This window comes from Lingula anatina, chromosome 10 (assembly GCF_051362555.1).
Source record: "Lingula anatina isolate TDL-2025a chromosome 10, LinAna3.0, whole genome shotgun sequence".
NCBI classification, from domain to species: Eukaryota; Metazoa; Brachiopoda; class Lingulata; order Lingulida; family Lingulidae; genus Lingula; species Lingula anatina.
This window is the reverse complement of record NC_141776.1, coordinates 19,899,890-19,918,180: the sequence shown is the minus strand read 5'-3', so window position 1 is coordinate 19,918,180 and position 18,291 is coordinate 19,899,890. Positions and strand designations below refer to the sequence as shown.

At 36.8% G+C, this 18,291-nt stretch overlaps 2 protein-coding genes across 3 annotated transcripts; both read left to right on the top strand.

Moving 5' to 3' along the window:
• The first annotated feature begins 1,920 nt into the window (after positions 1–1,920).
• LOC106161414 (fibrinogen C domain-containing protein 1-like) lies at positions 1,921–11,134 on the top strand. The gene is made up of 6 exons (XM_086997659.1): positions 1,921–2,167; positions 2,524–2,738; positions 3,202–3,335; positions 3,648–3,744; positions 3,992–4,156; positions 10,406–11,134. The coding sequence occupies exons 1-6, from the start codon at positions 2,091–2,093 to the stop codon at positions 10,684–10,686; spliced, it is 969 nt and encodes a 322-aa protein (XP_086853785.1). The 5' UTR covers positions 1,921–2,090; the 3' UTR covers positions 10,687–11,134.
• Positions 11,135–12,036: 902 nt separating this feature from the next.
• LOC106161415 (microfibril-associated glycoprotein 4) lies at positions 12,037–17,770 on the top strand. 2 transcript variants are annotated; one of them, XM_086997658.1, is made up of 7 exons: positions 12,037–12,315; positions 12,819–12,904; positions 14,176–14,390; positions 15,309–15,442; positions 15,772–15,868; positions 16,281–16,445; positions 17,060–17,770. In XM_086997658.1, the coding sequence occupies exons 2-7, from the start codon at positions 12,828–12,830 to the stop codon at positions 17,341–17,343; spliced, it is 972 nt and encodes a 323-aa protein (XP_086853784.1). In that variant the 5' UTR covers positions 12,037–12,315; positions 12,819–12,827; the 3' UTR covers positions 17,344–17,770. The 2 variants fall into 2 exon arrangements, with proteins under 2 accessions (XP_086853784.1, XP_086853783.1); XM_086997657.1 differs by having other exon boundaries at positions 12,038–12,315; positions 12,816–12,904.
• Positions 17,771–18,291: the final 521 nt, after the last annotated feature.

The window sequence follows — 18,291 nt, the reverse complement described above, 5'->3', positions numbered from 1 at the left end:
AATGTGACTTGATTGTGTTTACAGACAGTGGTTATTGCCGTGACATATTACTTCAAATGGTGATGTCGCTGTGGGTTATGTGGGTTATGTGGGTGGGTGGGAAAAGAACGCGTTGTTAAGATCAATAGAAAATTTAAACCACACTGACAAACACAAACGCCATAAAGTTAAAAAAAACACACTAAGGAATAATCACGGAATAGGTGTGTAATCCCAGATGAACCTGTGTTGTTCCGCGTGAACTGATATCTTACGTAAACTGAACTACTCCATGTTTGGCACAGATAATCTTCTGTAGCACAGTGGAATGAAGGAAATCAAGCAGTTGGGTCTTAAAGTGAAGACCAGCGTCCGAGTAAGTTCTGTAAAACTGACCCCCGGGGAATGCGAGGACAAGAACGCACGGGTCTTGTTTCTAGGTCATTGAGCATAACATTAATACCTAGTTATGTAGTGTGTCCTTCCCGTATGTTTGTAATAAGATAATGTGTTGATTTCTAACGATAAAAACGTACATATTACATGTACTATTACATGTAGCACTTGCAAATGAATGCACAACTTCTATGAACCCATATCCGAAACGAATAATACGCTCAGGCTTTAAATCAATAAATGAGTCGAGGGAATGAATAAAAGCACAAATCCCTGCGAAAAAAAAAATAGGGCCTATATATATACGGCTTTAAGGTTCGAATAAATCCTGATTATTGTGCAACCAGCGCGTTTGCTGTGTCCACTCAAGAAATTATAAAGAGAAGGCCTTCTCTTCATAACTTCTTGGTCCACTTAATGTCGGAGGAAACACGTGACCGTGTCCACACCTCCTCGTGGACTACAGACCTGTGTCCTCATCTGACCCATTAAGGTCCCTGAAAAAAAACTCAGCAATTGGTGCGTTTGCATAGCTGTGACACTAGTCGCACTGGGTCCTTGTCAAGAAAATTCAAAATTAAACGTGAAATATTTCTCAAAACTTAGTAAATACGGGGAAATTCACACACACACACACACACACACACACACACACACAAAGAAAAAAAATCACAAGAGAAGACCAAATCTAAGTCATATGTGAAAAGCCAATAAGAGATGTGAAAACTATATATTCTGCTGTCTCCCATGCTGAACTATGGCGGAATGAAAACATTGCTCTCTTTTTTTTCTTGAAAAAACAGGGTATTTTGTTGTAATGTACTAGTGGAATTATCACAGCCATCTGGTTTTCCCGTATTATATTATATTATATTATATTATATTATATTATATTATATTATATTAAGGCAACACCAACGATACCTAAAATATTTGCTCCAATTTTGTATCAAAGTACATGTATTACAGAGGCACGATAGTTTCAAGTTTTATACATCCAAATTATTGAACAATGTACCACTTATTTTCTCCTACAGTATCTATCATTCAAACAGTTATAGTTTAAATATTATTTCTTGCGAATATCACCACAGATAAGTAAAGTAAGATTCACAAACATATATAGACTTGTTAAACGAAGAACAGATGCTTTCACCACACCGCAGGGCTAGATAGAGTGACCTGTGTCCTAGTCTGTAGTTCACATAGATAACCGAGCTACAGGGACACTCTTTTGATATCACTGACTAGCGTTCCCAAGCCTTCTGATGTTGGATTATTGGTGTCCTCTATCAGGGCCACAGATTCATTTTTCACCAGATATTCACAGATACGTCACTGGCTAATTCACGGCACTTTCCTACAGTGCACTCACGTTAGAGAAAAGTGCGCGTAAAGGTTATTAATCTGCGGCTCTGGGAGAGGGTAGATTCCTGAACTAAATGATAAAACAAAAATCGTTTCTTCCGTCTACTGCTCAGCAAACAAAACCCTGGATGTGCTGATGCTAATATAAATACATAATATTGTGCAAATATCTAACTGATATTCAGTACAAACAGAATGATATCTTATTACCCGCTGATTAAAAAGCCTCAAAACTCAATTGACAAGAAGAAATACGCGCCTTAAAGTCTTTGATACGGAGAACGTCGAAGGATTTCCAAAGCTGTGCGTTTTGTCGTTTTCTAAGTTTTTTTGTCGTTTTTGACAAAATGTCAACTTCAAGTGCCCTGATAGCTCTGGCTGTATTCTGCTTGTGGACATCAACACGAGGACATTTAATTCAACGGTAAGATTCCAGTTAAAAAAACTGACCTATACGAACGCTTGTGATAAACCGGCGCCTTCATGGCTGTCATATTTTCACTTGCTGTAATCATTAGCAGAACGTCCACGTTTCAATGTCGCTTCAAGTATAATTTGTAAGGTCACTGCGATTTTGTCTGAAGTGCATAAAATACAACGACAACAGTAGTCAATACAGAAGATGGTTCTGTGCAAATTCTATCTTGCATTATAGACTATAAACACGGTGCACGAAGTAATAGTGCATTATAGCCGACAGGTGCTCCTATTATATTATATTATATTATATTATATTATATTATATTATATTATATTATATTATATTATATTATATTTCAGTCGCCAGGTAAACCAAGGTGGAACATCTCCTCAGCAATGTGCTGTAACTGACCGACTGCTGGACATGTTGCAGAATGTTGTTCAGACACAGCAGCAGGAACTGAAGACACTGGAGAACAAATATGACGACTTGGTGTATAAATATACCACATTAGTTGAAACATCGGCTAAGTTGCAGATTAATGTGGCGAAATTTACTTCCGAAAAGCAAGGAGGTTTACAGTTTTTTTTAAATAAGGCCTAATATCCGTCAATTATTTATCTGTTTAATATCAATATGAACAGCCGGTAATTTAAACATTTTATAATTAGGTCTATACTTAAACCGTTTATTAAGGGCACACCACCCCTTGCTCAGGGTAGCAGGTCATTCAGGTGTAACATGAAAATCTGACTTCCATGAAAATCTTTCATAATTAAAATCTGACTCCCTCCACATTTTTAATTTTCTTTTTTTTTCATGAAAATTTTCACCTGCAAACTACAATAAAGTGCCAATGTATCCATCATTATGCATACTACAAGATCATAGTCATTTACTCAAATAAAATGAGATTAATGAATGTTTTTTTTTTTTGGGGGGGGGGGAGTCAAAATTTCATAGGGGGAGTCACATTTTAGGGGAGTCATATTTTCATGGTACACAGGTATATAGTCTTCTGGTATTAATATTTTCAGCTAGCGGCAAAGACTGTGCTGAACTCTACAAGAACGGGTTAAAACTAAGTGGAGTGTACACCATTACTCCCTCTAACGGCCAAAGTCCCTTCGATGTCTACTGTGACATGACCACTGACGGGGGAGGATGGACGGTAGGTTCAACAGCCGCAGGTCGTCGATGGAAAATATATCTTTTTGGGGTGGAGGTGATTGTGTCGAATATTTAAGCCGAAAGTTTAATTTTGGGTTGATATATCAATAAAGATGAAGTGAACTACATGTATTGTGTTAATTTTTTTTTTTTTTACATATTTAAAAAGATGCCTAATGTACCCGTACCTTGTCCTTTTTTCCATTGGATCTTTCTATGGATCTTTTCATAACATTTTATAATCATCCACTTTTAAATAGCTCTAAAAAAGAAATCGAATACTATGGGTAACAGTTTGTCTTGTAAGTTGTAGGTGTTCCAGAAGCGTATGGACGGTTCAGTAGACTTCTACCGTGGTTGGCAGGATTACAAACACGGCTTTGGTAACTTGAACGGGGAACACTGGTTAGGTAGGTTTTGCGCCGGAAATTTAAGGATCGATTTTCTTGCAAACAAATACCTCCACTTTAATTTAATTGTCAATAATTATGGTTATTATTTACTAGTATATTTTAACGTAAAATATATTTAATTGTAAATATTAAATAGAAATCAATTAAAAATTTCATGAATTTATCTGTGTCGTTGTTTTTATTTTTAAGAAATTAATGGATGTATATACAGTGTATTTATAATTTACAACCTCATTTTTCCAAGGAAACGACCAAATAAGTCTCCTAACTCACCAGGGGCACTATGAACTACGTGTTGACCTAGAAGACGTCACAGGGGTAAAAGTTTATGCTCGCTATGATAACATTGCTGTCTCTTCAGAACGGACTAATTATCAGTTAACACTCGGAGCATATTCTGGGAACGCAGGTTTGTTTATTAGTTAACACTTGGTGCATATTCTGGGGACGCAGCTTTGTTTTTTAGTTAACACTTGGAGCATATTCTGGGAACGCAGGTTTGATTATTAGTTAACACTTGGTGCATATTCTGGGGACGCAGATTTGTTTTTTAGTTAACACTTGACACATATTCTGGGAACGCAGATTTGTTTTTTAGTTAACACTTGGTGCATATTCTGGGGACGCAGATTTGTTTTTTAGTTAACACTTGGTGCATATTCTGGGAACGCAGGTTTGATTATTAGTTAACACTTGGTGCATATTCTGGGGACGCAGATTTGTTTTTTAGTTAACACTTGGAGCATATTCTGGGAACGCAGGTTTGTTTATTAGTTAACACTTGGTGTATATTCTGGAAACGCAGATTTTTTTTTAGTTAGCACTTGGAGCATATTCTGGGAACGCAGGTTTGTTTATTAGTTAACACTTGGTGCATATTCTGGGAACGCAGATTTGTTTTTTAGTTAACACTTGGTGCATATTCTGGGAACGCAGATTTGTTTTTTAGTTAACACTTGGTGCATATTCTGGGAACGCAGGTTTGTTTTTTAGTTAAAACTTGGTGCATATCCGGGAACGCAGGTTTGTTTTTTAGTTAACATTTGGTGCATATTCTGGGAACGCAGATTTGTTTTTTAGTTAACACTTGGTGCATATTCTGGGAACGCAGATTTGTTTTTTAGTTAACACTTGGTGCATATTCTGGGAACGCAGGTTTGATTATTAGTTAACACTTGGTGCATATTCTGGGGACGCAGATTTGTTTTTTAGTTAACACTTGATACGTATTCTGGGAACGCAGATTTGTTTTTTAGTTAACACTTGGTGCATATTCTGGGAACGCAGGTTTGTTTTTTAGTTAACACTTGGTGCATATTCTGGGTACGCAGGTTTGTTTATTAGTTAACACTTGGTGCATATTCTGGGGACGCAGCTTTGTTTTTTAGTTAACACTTGGGACATAATCTGGGAACGCAGATTTGTTTTTTAGTTAACACTTGGAGCATATTCTGGAAACGCAGGTTTGGTTATTAGTTAATACTTGGTGCATATTCTGGGGACGCAGATTTGTTTTTTAGTTAACACTTGACACATATTCTGGGAACGTAGACTTGTTTTTTAGTTAACACTTGGTGCATATTCTGGGGACGCAGATTTGTTTTTTAGTTAACACTTGGTGCATATTCTGGGAACACAGGTTTGATTATTAGTTAACACTTGGTGCATATTCTGGGAACGCAGATTTGTTTTTTAGTTAACACTTGGAGCATATTCTGGGAACGCAGGTTTGTTTATTAGTTAACACTTGGTGCATATTCTGGGAACGCAGATTTGTTTTTTAAGTTAGCACTTGGAGCATATTCTGGGAACGCAGGTTTGTTTATTAGTTAACACTTGGTGCATATTCTGGGAACGCAGGTTTGTTTATTCGTTAACACTTGGTGCATATTCTGGGAACGCAGATTTGTTTTTTAGTTAACACTTGATACGTATTCTGGGAACGCAGGTTTGTTTATTCGTTAACACTTGGTGATATTCTGGGAACGCAGATTTGTTTTTTAGTAAACACTTGATACGTATTCTGGGAACGCAGATTTGTTTTTTAGTTAACACTTGGAGCAAATTCTGGGAACGCAGATTTGTTTTTTAGTTAACACTTGGTGCATATTCTGGGAACGCAGATTTGTTTTTTAGTTAACACTTGGAGCATATTCTGGGGACGCAGGTTTGTTTATTAGTTAACACTTGGTGCATATTCTGGGGACGCAGATTTGTTTTTTAGTTAACACTTGGGACATATTCTGGGAACGCAGATTTGTTTTTTAGTTAACACTTGGTGCATATTCTGGGAACGCAGATTTGTTTTTTAGTTAACACTTGATACGTATTCTGGGAACGCAGATTTGTTTTTTAGTTAACACTTGGAGCATATTCTGGGAACGCAGATTTGTTTTTTAGTTAACACTTGGAGCATATTCTGGGAACGCAGGTTTGTTTATTAGTTAACACTTGGGACATATTCTGGGAACGCAGATTTGTTTATTAGTTAACACTTGGAGCATATTGTGGGAACGCAGGTTTGTTTATTAGTTAACACTTGGTGCATATTCTGGGAACGCAGATTTGTTTTTTAGTTAACACTTGGTGCATATTCTGGGAACGCAGATTTGTTTTTTAGTTAACACTTGGAGCATATTCTGGGGACGCAGGTTTGTTTATTAGTTAACACTTGGTGCATATTCTGGGAACGCAGATTTGTTTTTTAGTTAACACTTGGAGCATATTCTGGGGACGCAGGTTTGTTTATTAGTTAACACTTGGTGCATATTCTGGGGACGCAGATTTGTTTTTTAGTTAACACTTGGTGCATATTCTGGGAACGCAGATTTGTTTTTTAGTTAACACTTGGTGCATATTCTGGGAACGCAGATTTGTTTTTTAGTTAACACTTGATACGTATTCTGGGAACGCAGATTTGTTTTTTAGTTAACACTTGGAGCATATTCTGGGAACGCAGATTTGTTTTTTAGTTAACACTTGGAGCATATTCTGGGAACGCAGGTTTGTTTATTAGTTAACACTTGGGACATATTCTGGGAACGCAGATTTGTTTATTAGTTAACACTTGGAGCATATTGTGGGAACGCAGGTTTGTTTATTAGTTAACACTTGGTGCATATTCTGGGAACGCAGATTTGTTTTTTAGTTAACACTTGGAGCATATTCTGGGAACGCAGGTTTGTTTATTAGTTAACACTTGGTGCATATTCTGGGAACGCAGATTTGTTTTTTAGTTAACACTTGGGAAATATTCTGGGAACGCAGATTTGTTTTTTAGTTAACTTTGCTGTCTCTTCAGAACGGACTAATTATCAGTTAACACTTGGGACATATTCTGGGAACGCAGGTTTGTTTATTAGTTAACACTTGGTGCATATTCTGGGAACGCAGATTTGTTTTTTAGTTAACACTTGGAGCATATTCTGGGAACGCAGGTTTGTTTATTAGTTAACACTTGGTGCATATTCTGGGAACGCAGATTTGTTTTTTAGTTAACACTTGGGAAATATTCTGGGAACGCAGATTTGTTTTTTAGTTAACTTTGCTGTCTCTTCAGAATGGACTAATTATCAGTTAACACTTGGGACATATTCTGGGAACGCAGGTTTGTTTATCAGTTAACACTTGGAGCATATTCTGGGGACGCAGGTTTGTTTATTAGTTAACACTTGGTGCATATTCTGGGAACGCAGATTTGTTTTTTAGTTAACACTTGGAGCATATTCTGGGGACGCAGGTTTGTTTATTAGTTAACACTTGGTGCATATTCTGGGAACGCAGATTTGTTTTTTAGTTAACACTTGGGACATATTCTGGGAACGCAGGTTTGATTATTAGTTAACACTTGGTGCATATTCTGGGGACGCAGATTTGTTTTTTAGTTAACACTTGATACGTATTCTGGGAACGCAGATTTGTTTTTTAGTTAACACTTGGTGCATATTCTGGGAACGCAGGTTTGTTTTTTAGTTAACACTTGGTGCATATTCTGGGTACGCAGGTTTGTTTATTAGTTAACACTTGGTGCATATTCTGGGGACGCAGCTTTGTTTTTTAGTTAACACTTGGGACATAATCTGGGAACGCAGATTTGTTTTTTAGTTAACACTTGGAGCATATTCTGGAAACGCAGGTTTGGTTATTAGTTAATACTTGGTGCATATTCTGGGGACGCAGATTTGTTTTTTAGTTAACACTTGACACATATTCTGGGAACGTAGACTTGTTTTTTAGTTAACACTTGGTGCATATTCTGGGGACGCAGATTTGTTTTTTAGTTAACACTTGGTGCATATTCTGGGAACACAGGTTTGATTATTAGTTAACACTTGGTGCATATTCTGGGAACGCAGATTTGTTTTTTAGTTAACACTTGGAGCATATTCTGGGAACGCAGGTTTGTTTATTAGTTAACACTTGGTGCATATTCTGGGAACGCAGATTTGTTTTTTAAGTTAGCACTTGGAGCATATTCTGGGAACGCAGGTTTGTTTATTAGTTAACACTTGGTGCATATTCTGGGAACGCAGGTTTGTTTATTCGTTAACACTTGGTGCATATTCTGGGAACGCAGATTTGTTTTTTAGTTAACACTTGATACGTATTCTGGGAACGCAGGTTTGTTTATTCGTTAACACTTGGTGATATTCTGGGAACGCAGATTTGTTTTTTAGTAAACACTTGATACGTATTCTGGGAACGCAGATTTGTTTTTTAGTTAACACTTGGAGCAAATTCTGGGAACGCAGATTTGTTTTTTAGTTAACACTTGGTGCATATTCTGGGAACGCAGATTTGTTTTTTAGTTAACACTTGGAGCATATTCTGGGGACGCAGGTTTGTTTATTAGTTAACACTTGGTGCATATTCTGGGGACGCAGATTTGTTTTTTAGTTAACACTTGGGACATATTCTGGGAACGCAGATTTGTTTTTTAGTTAACACTTGGTGCATATTCTGGGAACGCAGATTTGTTTTTTAGTTAACACTTGATACGTATTCTGGGAACGCAGATTTGTTTTTTAGTTAACACTTGGAGCATATTCTGGGAACGCAGATTTGTTTTTTAGTTAACACTTGGAGCATATTCTGGGAACGCAGGTTTGTTTATTAGTTAACACTTGGGACATATTCTGGGAACGCAGATTTGTTTATTAGTTAACACTTGGAGCATATTGTGGGAACGCAGGTTTGTTTATTAGTTAACACTTGGTGCATATTCTGGGAACGCAGATTTGTTTTTTAGTTAACACTTGGAGCATATTCTGGGAACGCAGGTTTGTTTATTAGTTAACACTTGGAGCATATTCTGGGAACGCAGATTTGTTTTTTAGTAAACACTTGATACGTATTCTGGGAACGCAGATTTGTTTTTTAGTTAACACTTGGAGCAAATTCTGGGAACGCAGATTTGTTTTTTAGTTAACACTTGGTGCATATTCTTGGAACGCAGATTTGTTTTTTAGTTAACACTTGGAGCATATTCTGGGGACGCAGGTTTGTTTATTAGTTAACACTTGGTGCATATTCTGGGAACGCAGATTTGTTTTTTAGTTAACACTTGGAGCATATTCTGGGGACGCAGGTTTGTTTATTAGTTAACACTTGGTGCATATTCTGGGGACGCAGATTTGTTTTTTAGTTAACACTTGGGACATATTCTGGGAACGCAGATTTGTTTTTTAGTTAACACTTGGTGCATATTCTGGGAACGCAGATTTGTTTTTTAGTTAACACTTGATACGTATTCTGGGAACGCAGATTTGTTTTTTAGTTAACACTTGGAGCATATTCTGGGAACGCAGATTTGTTTTTTAGTTAACACTTGGAGCATATTCTGGGAACGCAGGTTTGTTTATTAGTTAACACTTGGGACATATTCTGGGAACGCAGATTTGTTTATTAGTTAACACTTGGAGCATATTGTGGGAACGCAGGTTTGTTTATTAGTTAACACTTGGTGCATATTCTGGGAACGCAGATTTGTTTTTTAGTTAACACTTGGAGCATATTCTGGGAACGCAGGTTTGTTTATTAGTTAACACTTGGTGCATATTCTGGGAACGCAGATTTGTTTTTTAGTTAACACTTGGGAAATATTCTGGGAACGCAGATTTGTTTTTTAGTTAACTTTGCTGTCTCTTCAGAACGGACTAATTATCAGTTAACACTTGGGACATATTCTGGGAACGCAGGTTTGTTTATCAGTTAACACTTGGAGCATATTCTGGGAACGCAGGTTTGTTTATTAATTAACACTTGGTGCATATTCTGGGGATGCAGGTTTGTTTGTTGGTGCTCTGTTTATATTTGATGATTTTCAAGTTTTTGAGAATTTTTAGATCTTAATTCCTAAGGATACGTGTACAATAACAAGTCATAGTAAAACCCTAAATAAACGTAACCAATTTTGTCAAATTATCCCAAGCTTAATTTTATTCGGGAACCAGTGTCTATTTTTTGAGGTTGAATCAAAGGAAAAAATATGAAATGTTATCTTTCCTTAAATAAGTACCACAATCATAAGAAATGTGGTGTTTTTATTGCTTTTAAATCATGAATCTTAAGATCAAAATGTTAAACCGAACCATAAAAGAGGTTTTTGACCTCAAAAGTGGATTGATTAGTTCTTCTAACTATCTTTAAATCATTCTAGGTGATTCATTATCCGGTCATAATGGTATGACCTTCTCCACAAAGGACAGAGATAACGATGCAGATAAAAACAGACATTGCGCGCAGCAATTCAAGGGAGCTTGGTGGTACGAGGACTGCCATTCGTCCAATCTGAACGGCCTGTACCACCTGGGTGATCACAGCTCGTACGCTGATGGCGTCAACTGGTATGCATTTAGAGGACACAGCCACTCCCTGAAGACAACGGAGATGAAATTGCGTCCTGTCGGTTTCAAATCTGCAAATATCGTTATTGGATGAATTTCAGCTTCTGACACTGTCGATACCTCATTTCAATACCTGCCAATGAAAACGTATTTAAAGTGGATATGGAATTTTATAGTATTGTTAAACCTTTCATTTTTAACGTTCCAACATCACATCTAGTCTGAAACTGAATACTTCTTTTTGCGTTCAAATAAAGTCCATACGAATTAAATAAAATCAAAGGACATATGACAAGCGATTCTACAATATTTTCGAAATTTTTAACGCGATGATCAAATTAAGTGTTTGTACAGCAATGTTTTGAGAGAATATTTTCAACGAAATAATTTAAAAGGAGTGTCCTTATTTCACTGCATCAAACTGACAGTTTTCAAACTTTCGCTTCAAACTGTCAGTGCTCGCATCAAATCTGTTCCAACGATAGAACTTTCTTCAAACTTGTGGAACCCATTCAAGCAGTCAAATAAACAAGTTCAATGTGCTCAGGGGGTTTGTTATTAAGTATGTTAAAGACAAAAAATTGGGGTAAATGATGCATTTTAAATATGTTTACATAACATGATTGAAATACGTAAACAGCACAGATGCAGGGTGGCAGTCGGGAATAATAGTTGTTCATTGCGTTTTGTTGAAGGATAAATTTCGCATTAAAAATAGAAAGAATACTTCCGCAGCACCAACGTGGTTTCTGTACAATCGAACTTTTGTTTCGTCCGACTAGAGAAAAATAAGTAACCGAGAGATATAATCACACAAAGTAGGCCAAAGCGCGTCCAACACATTGACTTTTTTCATATGAATGACCTTAGATAGGAAAAAAAATTAACTCAGAAGTGAGAAGAATATCAGTTACTTTTCTGTATAGCACTTGACATAAGTATTGAAACCAGGATTTATTTTATAGACTATATGCATATCTGCCATTAATCAGAAGGTTATTTTTTGTGGAGAGACCCAGTTATGGCTTATCATTTCACAACCAATCGGTTGTTTCCATGGCTACAGTATCAGATGACACCCAGACAGCGACCGGTTCCTTTTTGGAGACTAACCAAACAGGATACAAAATGTATATTTAGTATACAAGTGTAAAAAGTTGTCTAGATCCAGTTCAGGCTCGGTGTCAGGCATTGTTTGTAATAGACTTCGTCAGTTAACGATAAGACCCATACCTAGATCGATCTAGCTTGATCGGTCCATCTCCGAGGGGATTCTTACTAAATTGCACTCATCTTAAACGGTTTAGATGTCTGGCACGCCCACTGAAGCTGCTTAGCTATATAGTTAATCATCCCCTAACAGCTTCAGTAGGCGTGCCAGACATCAGAGCCGTTTAAGCTGAAGGCAATTTAGGGAGAATCCCCTCGAAGGTGGAACGATCCCGTTAGTTCGATCTAGGTATGGGAATGGGGTATAAATGCAGAGCACCTGACCTAGCTGAGAAAGCGGACCTTCTCCAGAACTTTCGGGCTAACTGCCAGCTACCAGATCTTTCTTTTGGAGACTAACCAAACAGGATACAATATGAATAAAGTTACAAATATTTGCATTACTGGTGTTTTTTTCCTGTGGCACTAGTGTAAAAAGTTGTCCAGATCCTGTTCAGACTCACATTGCCACGCTGCCCTGACTGTTATATTAGTTTAGTTTTTGACTACAAAGGTAAGCAAGCGTGTGTGTACGTGCGTATGTATGTATTAATGTAAGTTTTGTAACGTTAATGGCTCACACTAATTGCAGGTAATAATTAAAGAGGAATCAAACGAGTAAAAGGATACGGAGTTATTGAGTGTAGGTTAAATTTCTTTAAAAATCAACAAGTGTAGAAATTGCTTTCGTGGTAGGAAAAGATGTCAAAGGCACATATAGTTCGTGCATATAAATTCGCTTTTTTTATGGTTGTAAATTGCATTGAAATGTAAGGAAATGGAATGTGCTAGAAGTGATTATTAATATTATTATTATCATTATTATTATTATTATTATTATTATTATTATTATTATTATTATTATACCCGTGGCAGGGTTAAGTAAGCTATATTGATAAAAAATTACATCGTTACACAATACTGAAATGGCTAAGTCAAAGCCACGCTTATAAGTTTGAGTTATTTTCCGTGTGTCGACGGGTTTCTTTAGATGTAAATTTTGTTGCTTTTTAGTAGATCTACAAAATGTCAGCTTCAAGTGCCCTGATAGCTCTGGTTGTATTCTGCTTGTGGACTTCAACACGAGGACATTTTATTCAACGGTAAGACGCCGGTTTAAAAAAAAAAACTGACCTATACGAACGCTTGTTTTTACGTTATGATTACGTGCAGGTGAGCTTGCGAGTGTTCTTTATTTCGTTGTGTGTCAATGTTGTTGTTTGCGCGTTTGCTTATATGTTTCTGCATGTGCTTTGCATGTAATTTTGTGAGTTTAGCCGGGATTTGATAAAAGAAGAAAATTTCTCTATGCATCGGGCTTCGCAGAATATTTGTTTTTCTGTGACGTACACCGCGTAGTTAACATCACTTCTTTCACCTTGCTTGTTAGAAATTTTCCACATAAAACGATAGATGCCCTCTATTAGAGCCGCAGATTAATTATGTGCACAATTCACCAACGTTGTTTCATGAATGAGTATATTGTGAATATATTGTAAAAAAATTAAAAAAACAAACAATCTTTAGCCTTGGTAGAAGGTAAAGGTATAGACATACCGGTGTCGGGAAACTGAGGGTCCGTGTAACAGAAAGTCCTCCCTCCATTTAGTTATAATGGTTAGGGTTAGCCTGACCTGAATGAGTCAAAATCTAGAGCAAGGCTCACCTGTATAAATGAATGGAAAGCGGACTCTCTGTCATTGGGGGTCTTTCTGGTACATGACACCAGGTACATGTCCACAGAAATATTTTCACTCTATGTTAGCAGATATTTATCTTGCTAATTCTATGCATATTTTTGGACAGTGACAATCTCAGAAAGAACTGTTAGAAATGACGTCATCAGTTGTTCTCTGGTAGAGAGTACCTGGAATACATCCAAGCATTATATTATATTATATTATATTATATTATATTATATTATATTATATTATTACCTCCGCCAAGGAGGTTATGTTTTCACCCCTGTTTGTTTGTCTGTCTGTTTGTCATCAACATAACTCAAAAAGTTATGGATGAATTTCGATGGAATTTTCAGGGTATGTAAAAAATGGGTTAACGTAGAAGTGATTAGTTTTTGGTGGTGATCTGGATCAATAATCAATAAATAATCAAAAATAAAAAAAACTAAGTTATGGACCGATTTTGATGAAATTTTCAGGAACTGTCAGAAGTGGGCCAAGGAAAGATGATCAGTTTTTGGTGGTGATCCGGATCAATAATCAATCAATAATCAAAAACCAAAAAACTAAATCATTATAGAATGAAAATTATTGGATGGAGACTGCTGCCTTGGGGGAGGTCTGCGCTCTCTGGGTGCTTTTCTAGTATTATATTATATTATATTATATTATATTATATTATATTATATCAGTCGCCAGGTAAACCAAGGTGGAACATCTCCTCAGCAATGTGCTGTAACTGACCGACTGCTGGACATGTTGCAGAATATTGTTCAGACACAGCAGCAGGAACTGAAGACACTAGAGAACAAATATGACGACTTACTGGTTAAATATACCACATTAGTTGAAACTACAGCAAAGTTGCAAATCAACGTGGCAAAATTTACTTCGGAAAAGCAAGGAGGTACACGCAGATAAAATTATATATACATTTTTTGATATATTAAATTACCCCTATTACTTTATCGCTAGCTCCATAATCTATTAATTAATTAATTTATTCATTTTAGCTTGTTTAGCCTTCATTAACCTATTAAGCGATATAACTTGATTTTGCATTTGCACCTCTTGTGCTGAGACCAGTACAAGGCACCTAATGAGGCATCTATGTAAAACAGGTCATCTTCTGAGAGAACAGTTTCATTAGCTCTGTATGTATAAATTCAAATTATTGTTTTTCTTTTTATCAAGAGCTTGTAAAATATGTGGGTATTGCCTCCAATATTTCTGTGACTGTCAGTCACCATCATCAGGGAGTAAATGACTAGAGCAATGTGGTCTGATATATTCAGTCAAATGATGAGCCTGCCAAGGAGAATACATTGGCGAGACAGGAAGACCATTAGCCACAAGAATGAAAGAACACAAAGACTCAATGGCCAAAAACAACTGGAAATCAGCCCTTGGAGAACATACCTGCAAACATCCAGGTCAACACATAGATTTTGACAGCCTGAAAGTGATAGACAGGGAAAACTGGACATTCCAAAGAAAAATAGCAGAAGCTGTACACATCAGGACCAAACAACCAGACCTGAACAGACAGGGGGGGTATGATTTACCAGCTATCTACCTCACGGTGCTCCAGAGGGATGCAGAGGAGCCCCGGGGGGAGGAAGTAACAGTTACAACACAAGGCCAGTGATTAGGGGCAATTGACCTGGATTTTCATTCCAGGTGAAATGACCCTAGTCATTTACTCCCTGATGATGGTGACTGACAGTCACAGAAATATTGGAGGTAATACCCACATATTTTACAAGCTCTTGATAAAAAGAAAAACAATAATTTGAAGGTCATCTTCTGATGTTAATACTTTCAGCTGACGGCAAGGACTGTGCTGAACTCTACAAGAACGGGTTAAAACTAAGCGGAGTGTATACCATTACCCCCTCTAACGGCCAAAGTCCCTTCGATGTCTACTGTGACATGACCACTGACGGGGGAGGATGGACGGTAGGTTCAACAGCTGCCGGTCGTCAATGTGGTTGAATTCAATTTTTTTTTTTTTTTTTTTTTGGGGGGGGGGGGGGGAGGAGGAGTAATTATGTCGAATATATTTTCATCGCCGAAAGTTCAGTTTTGGGATGATATATCAATAAAGCTACAGTTAACGCCATGTATTGTGTTCAATTTTTTTACATGTCTAAGAAAATGCCTCGACCTTTTTTCCATTGGATCTTTTCTATGGATCTTTTCATAATCTTTTCATTACCATCCACTTTTAAATGGCTCTAAAAAAGAAATCGAATACTATGTGTAACAGTTTGTCTTGTAAGTTGTAGGTGTTCCAGAAGCGTATGGACGGCTCAGTAGACTTCTACCGTGGCTGGCAAGATTACAAACACGGCTTTGGTAACTTGAACGGGGAACACTGGTTAGGTAGGTTGTGCGCTGGAGATTACTTTATCCCGGAAATTTATAAATGGATCTTCTTGCAAATAAAATACCTCAACTTCCATTTAATTTTCAATAATTAATATTATTATTTACTAGTATATTTTAACGTAAAATGTATTTAACCTAACGGGGAACATAGGTTGTGCGCTGAGAATTGATTAATCCCAGGAATTTAAAAATCATTCTTTTGGCAAACAAAAGTCCTTTTTTATTTAATTATCATTAAAGACTGTCATTTTTATATTCAAAATAAAGTATATTTTATCACAATTATTATAATGTATTCAATCATAAAATTCTTCAAGTTATCTATCTTCGTCCTTGTTATTTAAAAAATGTATTTAATGGATTTATATGCAGTGTATTTATAATTTATAACCTTATTTTTTCCAAGGAAACGACCAAATAAATCTCCTAACTCACCAGGGGCACTATGAACTCCGTGTTGACCTAGAAGACGCCACAGGGGTGAAAGTTTATGCTCGCTATGATAACTTTGCTGTCTCCTCCGAACGGACTAATTATCAGTTAACACTTGGGACATATTCTGGCGACGCAGGTTTGTTTATTAGTTAACACTTGGTGCATATTCTGGAAACGCAGGTTTGTTTATTAGTTAACACTTGGTGCATATTCTGCAGCTGGGGATGCAGGCTTGTTTATCAGTAAACAGTTGGTGCATATTCTGGGGACGCAGGTTTGTTTATTAGTTAACACTTGGTGCATATTCTGGGGACGCAGGTTTGTTTACCAGTAAACAGTTAGGGGATATTGTTGGGGCAGGTTTTTGTGTTGATGCTCAGCTTATACTTGATGATTTGCAAGTTTTATTTATTTATTTATTTACTTATTTTTGAGAATGTTGGGTTTTTTCTACCTTAAATACGTGTACAATAACAAGTAATTAGAATATTCTTAATAATTGTAACTAATTTTGTCAAATTGGCCCAAGCCTAATTAAAATAGGGACGTAGTATCTATTATTTAAGTTTAATAAAAAAGAAAATGAATGATGTCATCTTCCCTTAAATTTCACAAGTATAAGAAATATGATGTTTCTGTTGCTTTCAAGCCATATATCTTCAGATGAAAAAACAGTTCAATCGAAACACAAAAGACAGCAAAGAGTGGATTGAACAGTCCCTTTAATTATATTTTCATCATTCATTCTAGGTGATTCCTTATCCTACCATAATGGTGCGTCGTTCTCCACAAAGGACAGAGATAACGATTCGGATACACATAAAAAGCATTGTGCACAGTTTTACAAGGGAGCTTGGTGGTACAAGGGTTGCCACTTTTCCAATCTGAACGGCCTGTACCACCTGGGTGATCACACCTCAGATGGTGATGGTGTCAACTGGCGGGCATTAAGAGGAAGCCACCACTCCCTGAAGTCAACTGAGATGAAAGTTCGTCCTGTCGGCTTTAAATCTACAAATATCGTCATCGGGTGAATTTCAGTCTCTTCCTTGGCAATATCTTATTTCAATCCCTGCCAATGAAAAGGGAAGATGACATATTATTGTAATGCTAATTTATGAACCTATAATTTTAACGTTCCAAAGCCACATCTAAACCGAAATTGAATACTTTTTTTTTTTGCGTTCGAAATAAAGTTCATACTTATGTGAATTGAATAAAACCAAAGGACATATGACAAGCGATTCTACAATATTTTCGAAATATGTAACGCGATGATCAAGTTAAGTGTTTGTACTGCAATGTTTTGAGAGAATATTTTTCAACGAAATCACTTAAAACGACTGCCCTTATTTCACTTCATCAAACTGACAGTGCTCACATAACATCTGTTGCAGCGATAGAACTTTCTTAAGACTTGTGGAACTCCAGTGAAGCAATCAAATAAACCAGTTTAATGTGCTCAGGGAGTTTGTTATTAGTAGTTAGTATGTTATGGACCAAAAATTGGGAAAACGGTGCATTTGGGGATTTACATAAACATATGAAACATACGTAACAGGGGCGGATTCAGGATTATTTGAAGGGGGGCCGCGGATGCGTACCCCCCCCCCCCCCCCTGTGAAGTTCTAATTTCAAGAGGGGATCCCATTAGGGTGATATTTTTTTCAGAAATCGAAAGGGGACTCGGGGGTCCTATACGCCACACACAGTTCAGATGCAGGGCGGCAGTCGGGAATGATAGTTGTTCACGGTCTAGGGCGATACGCTGAAGGATAAATTTCTCATTAAAAAAAGAAAAAAATCTTTTGAAGCTTCCACGGCCTTTCTGTACAATGAAACTTTTGTTTTATCCAACAGAGAAAAATAAACAAGAGAAATAACTTCACCAAAAGACGCATTTAACGACATCCAACGTTTTTTTTACATGAATGACTTCAGACAGGGATAAGTTACCTTGGTAGTGAAAAGAATTTTAATTA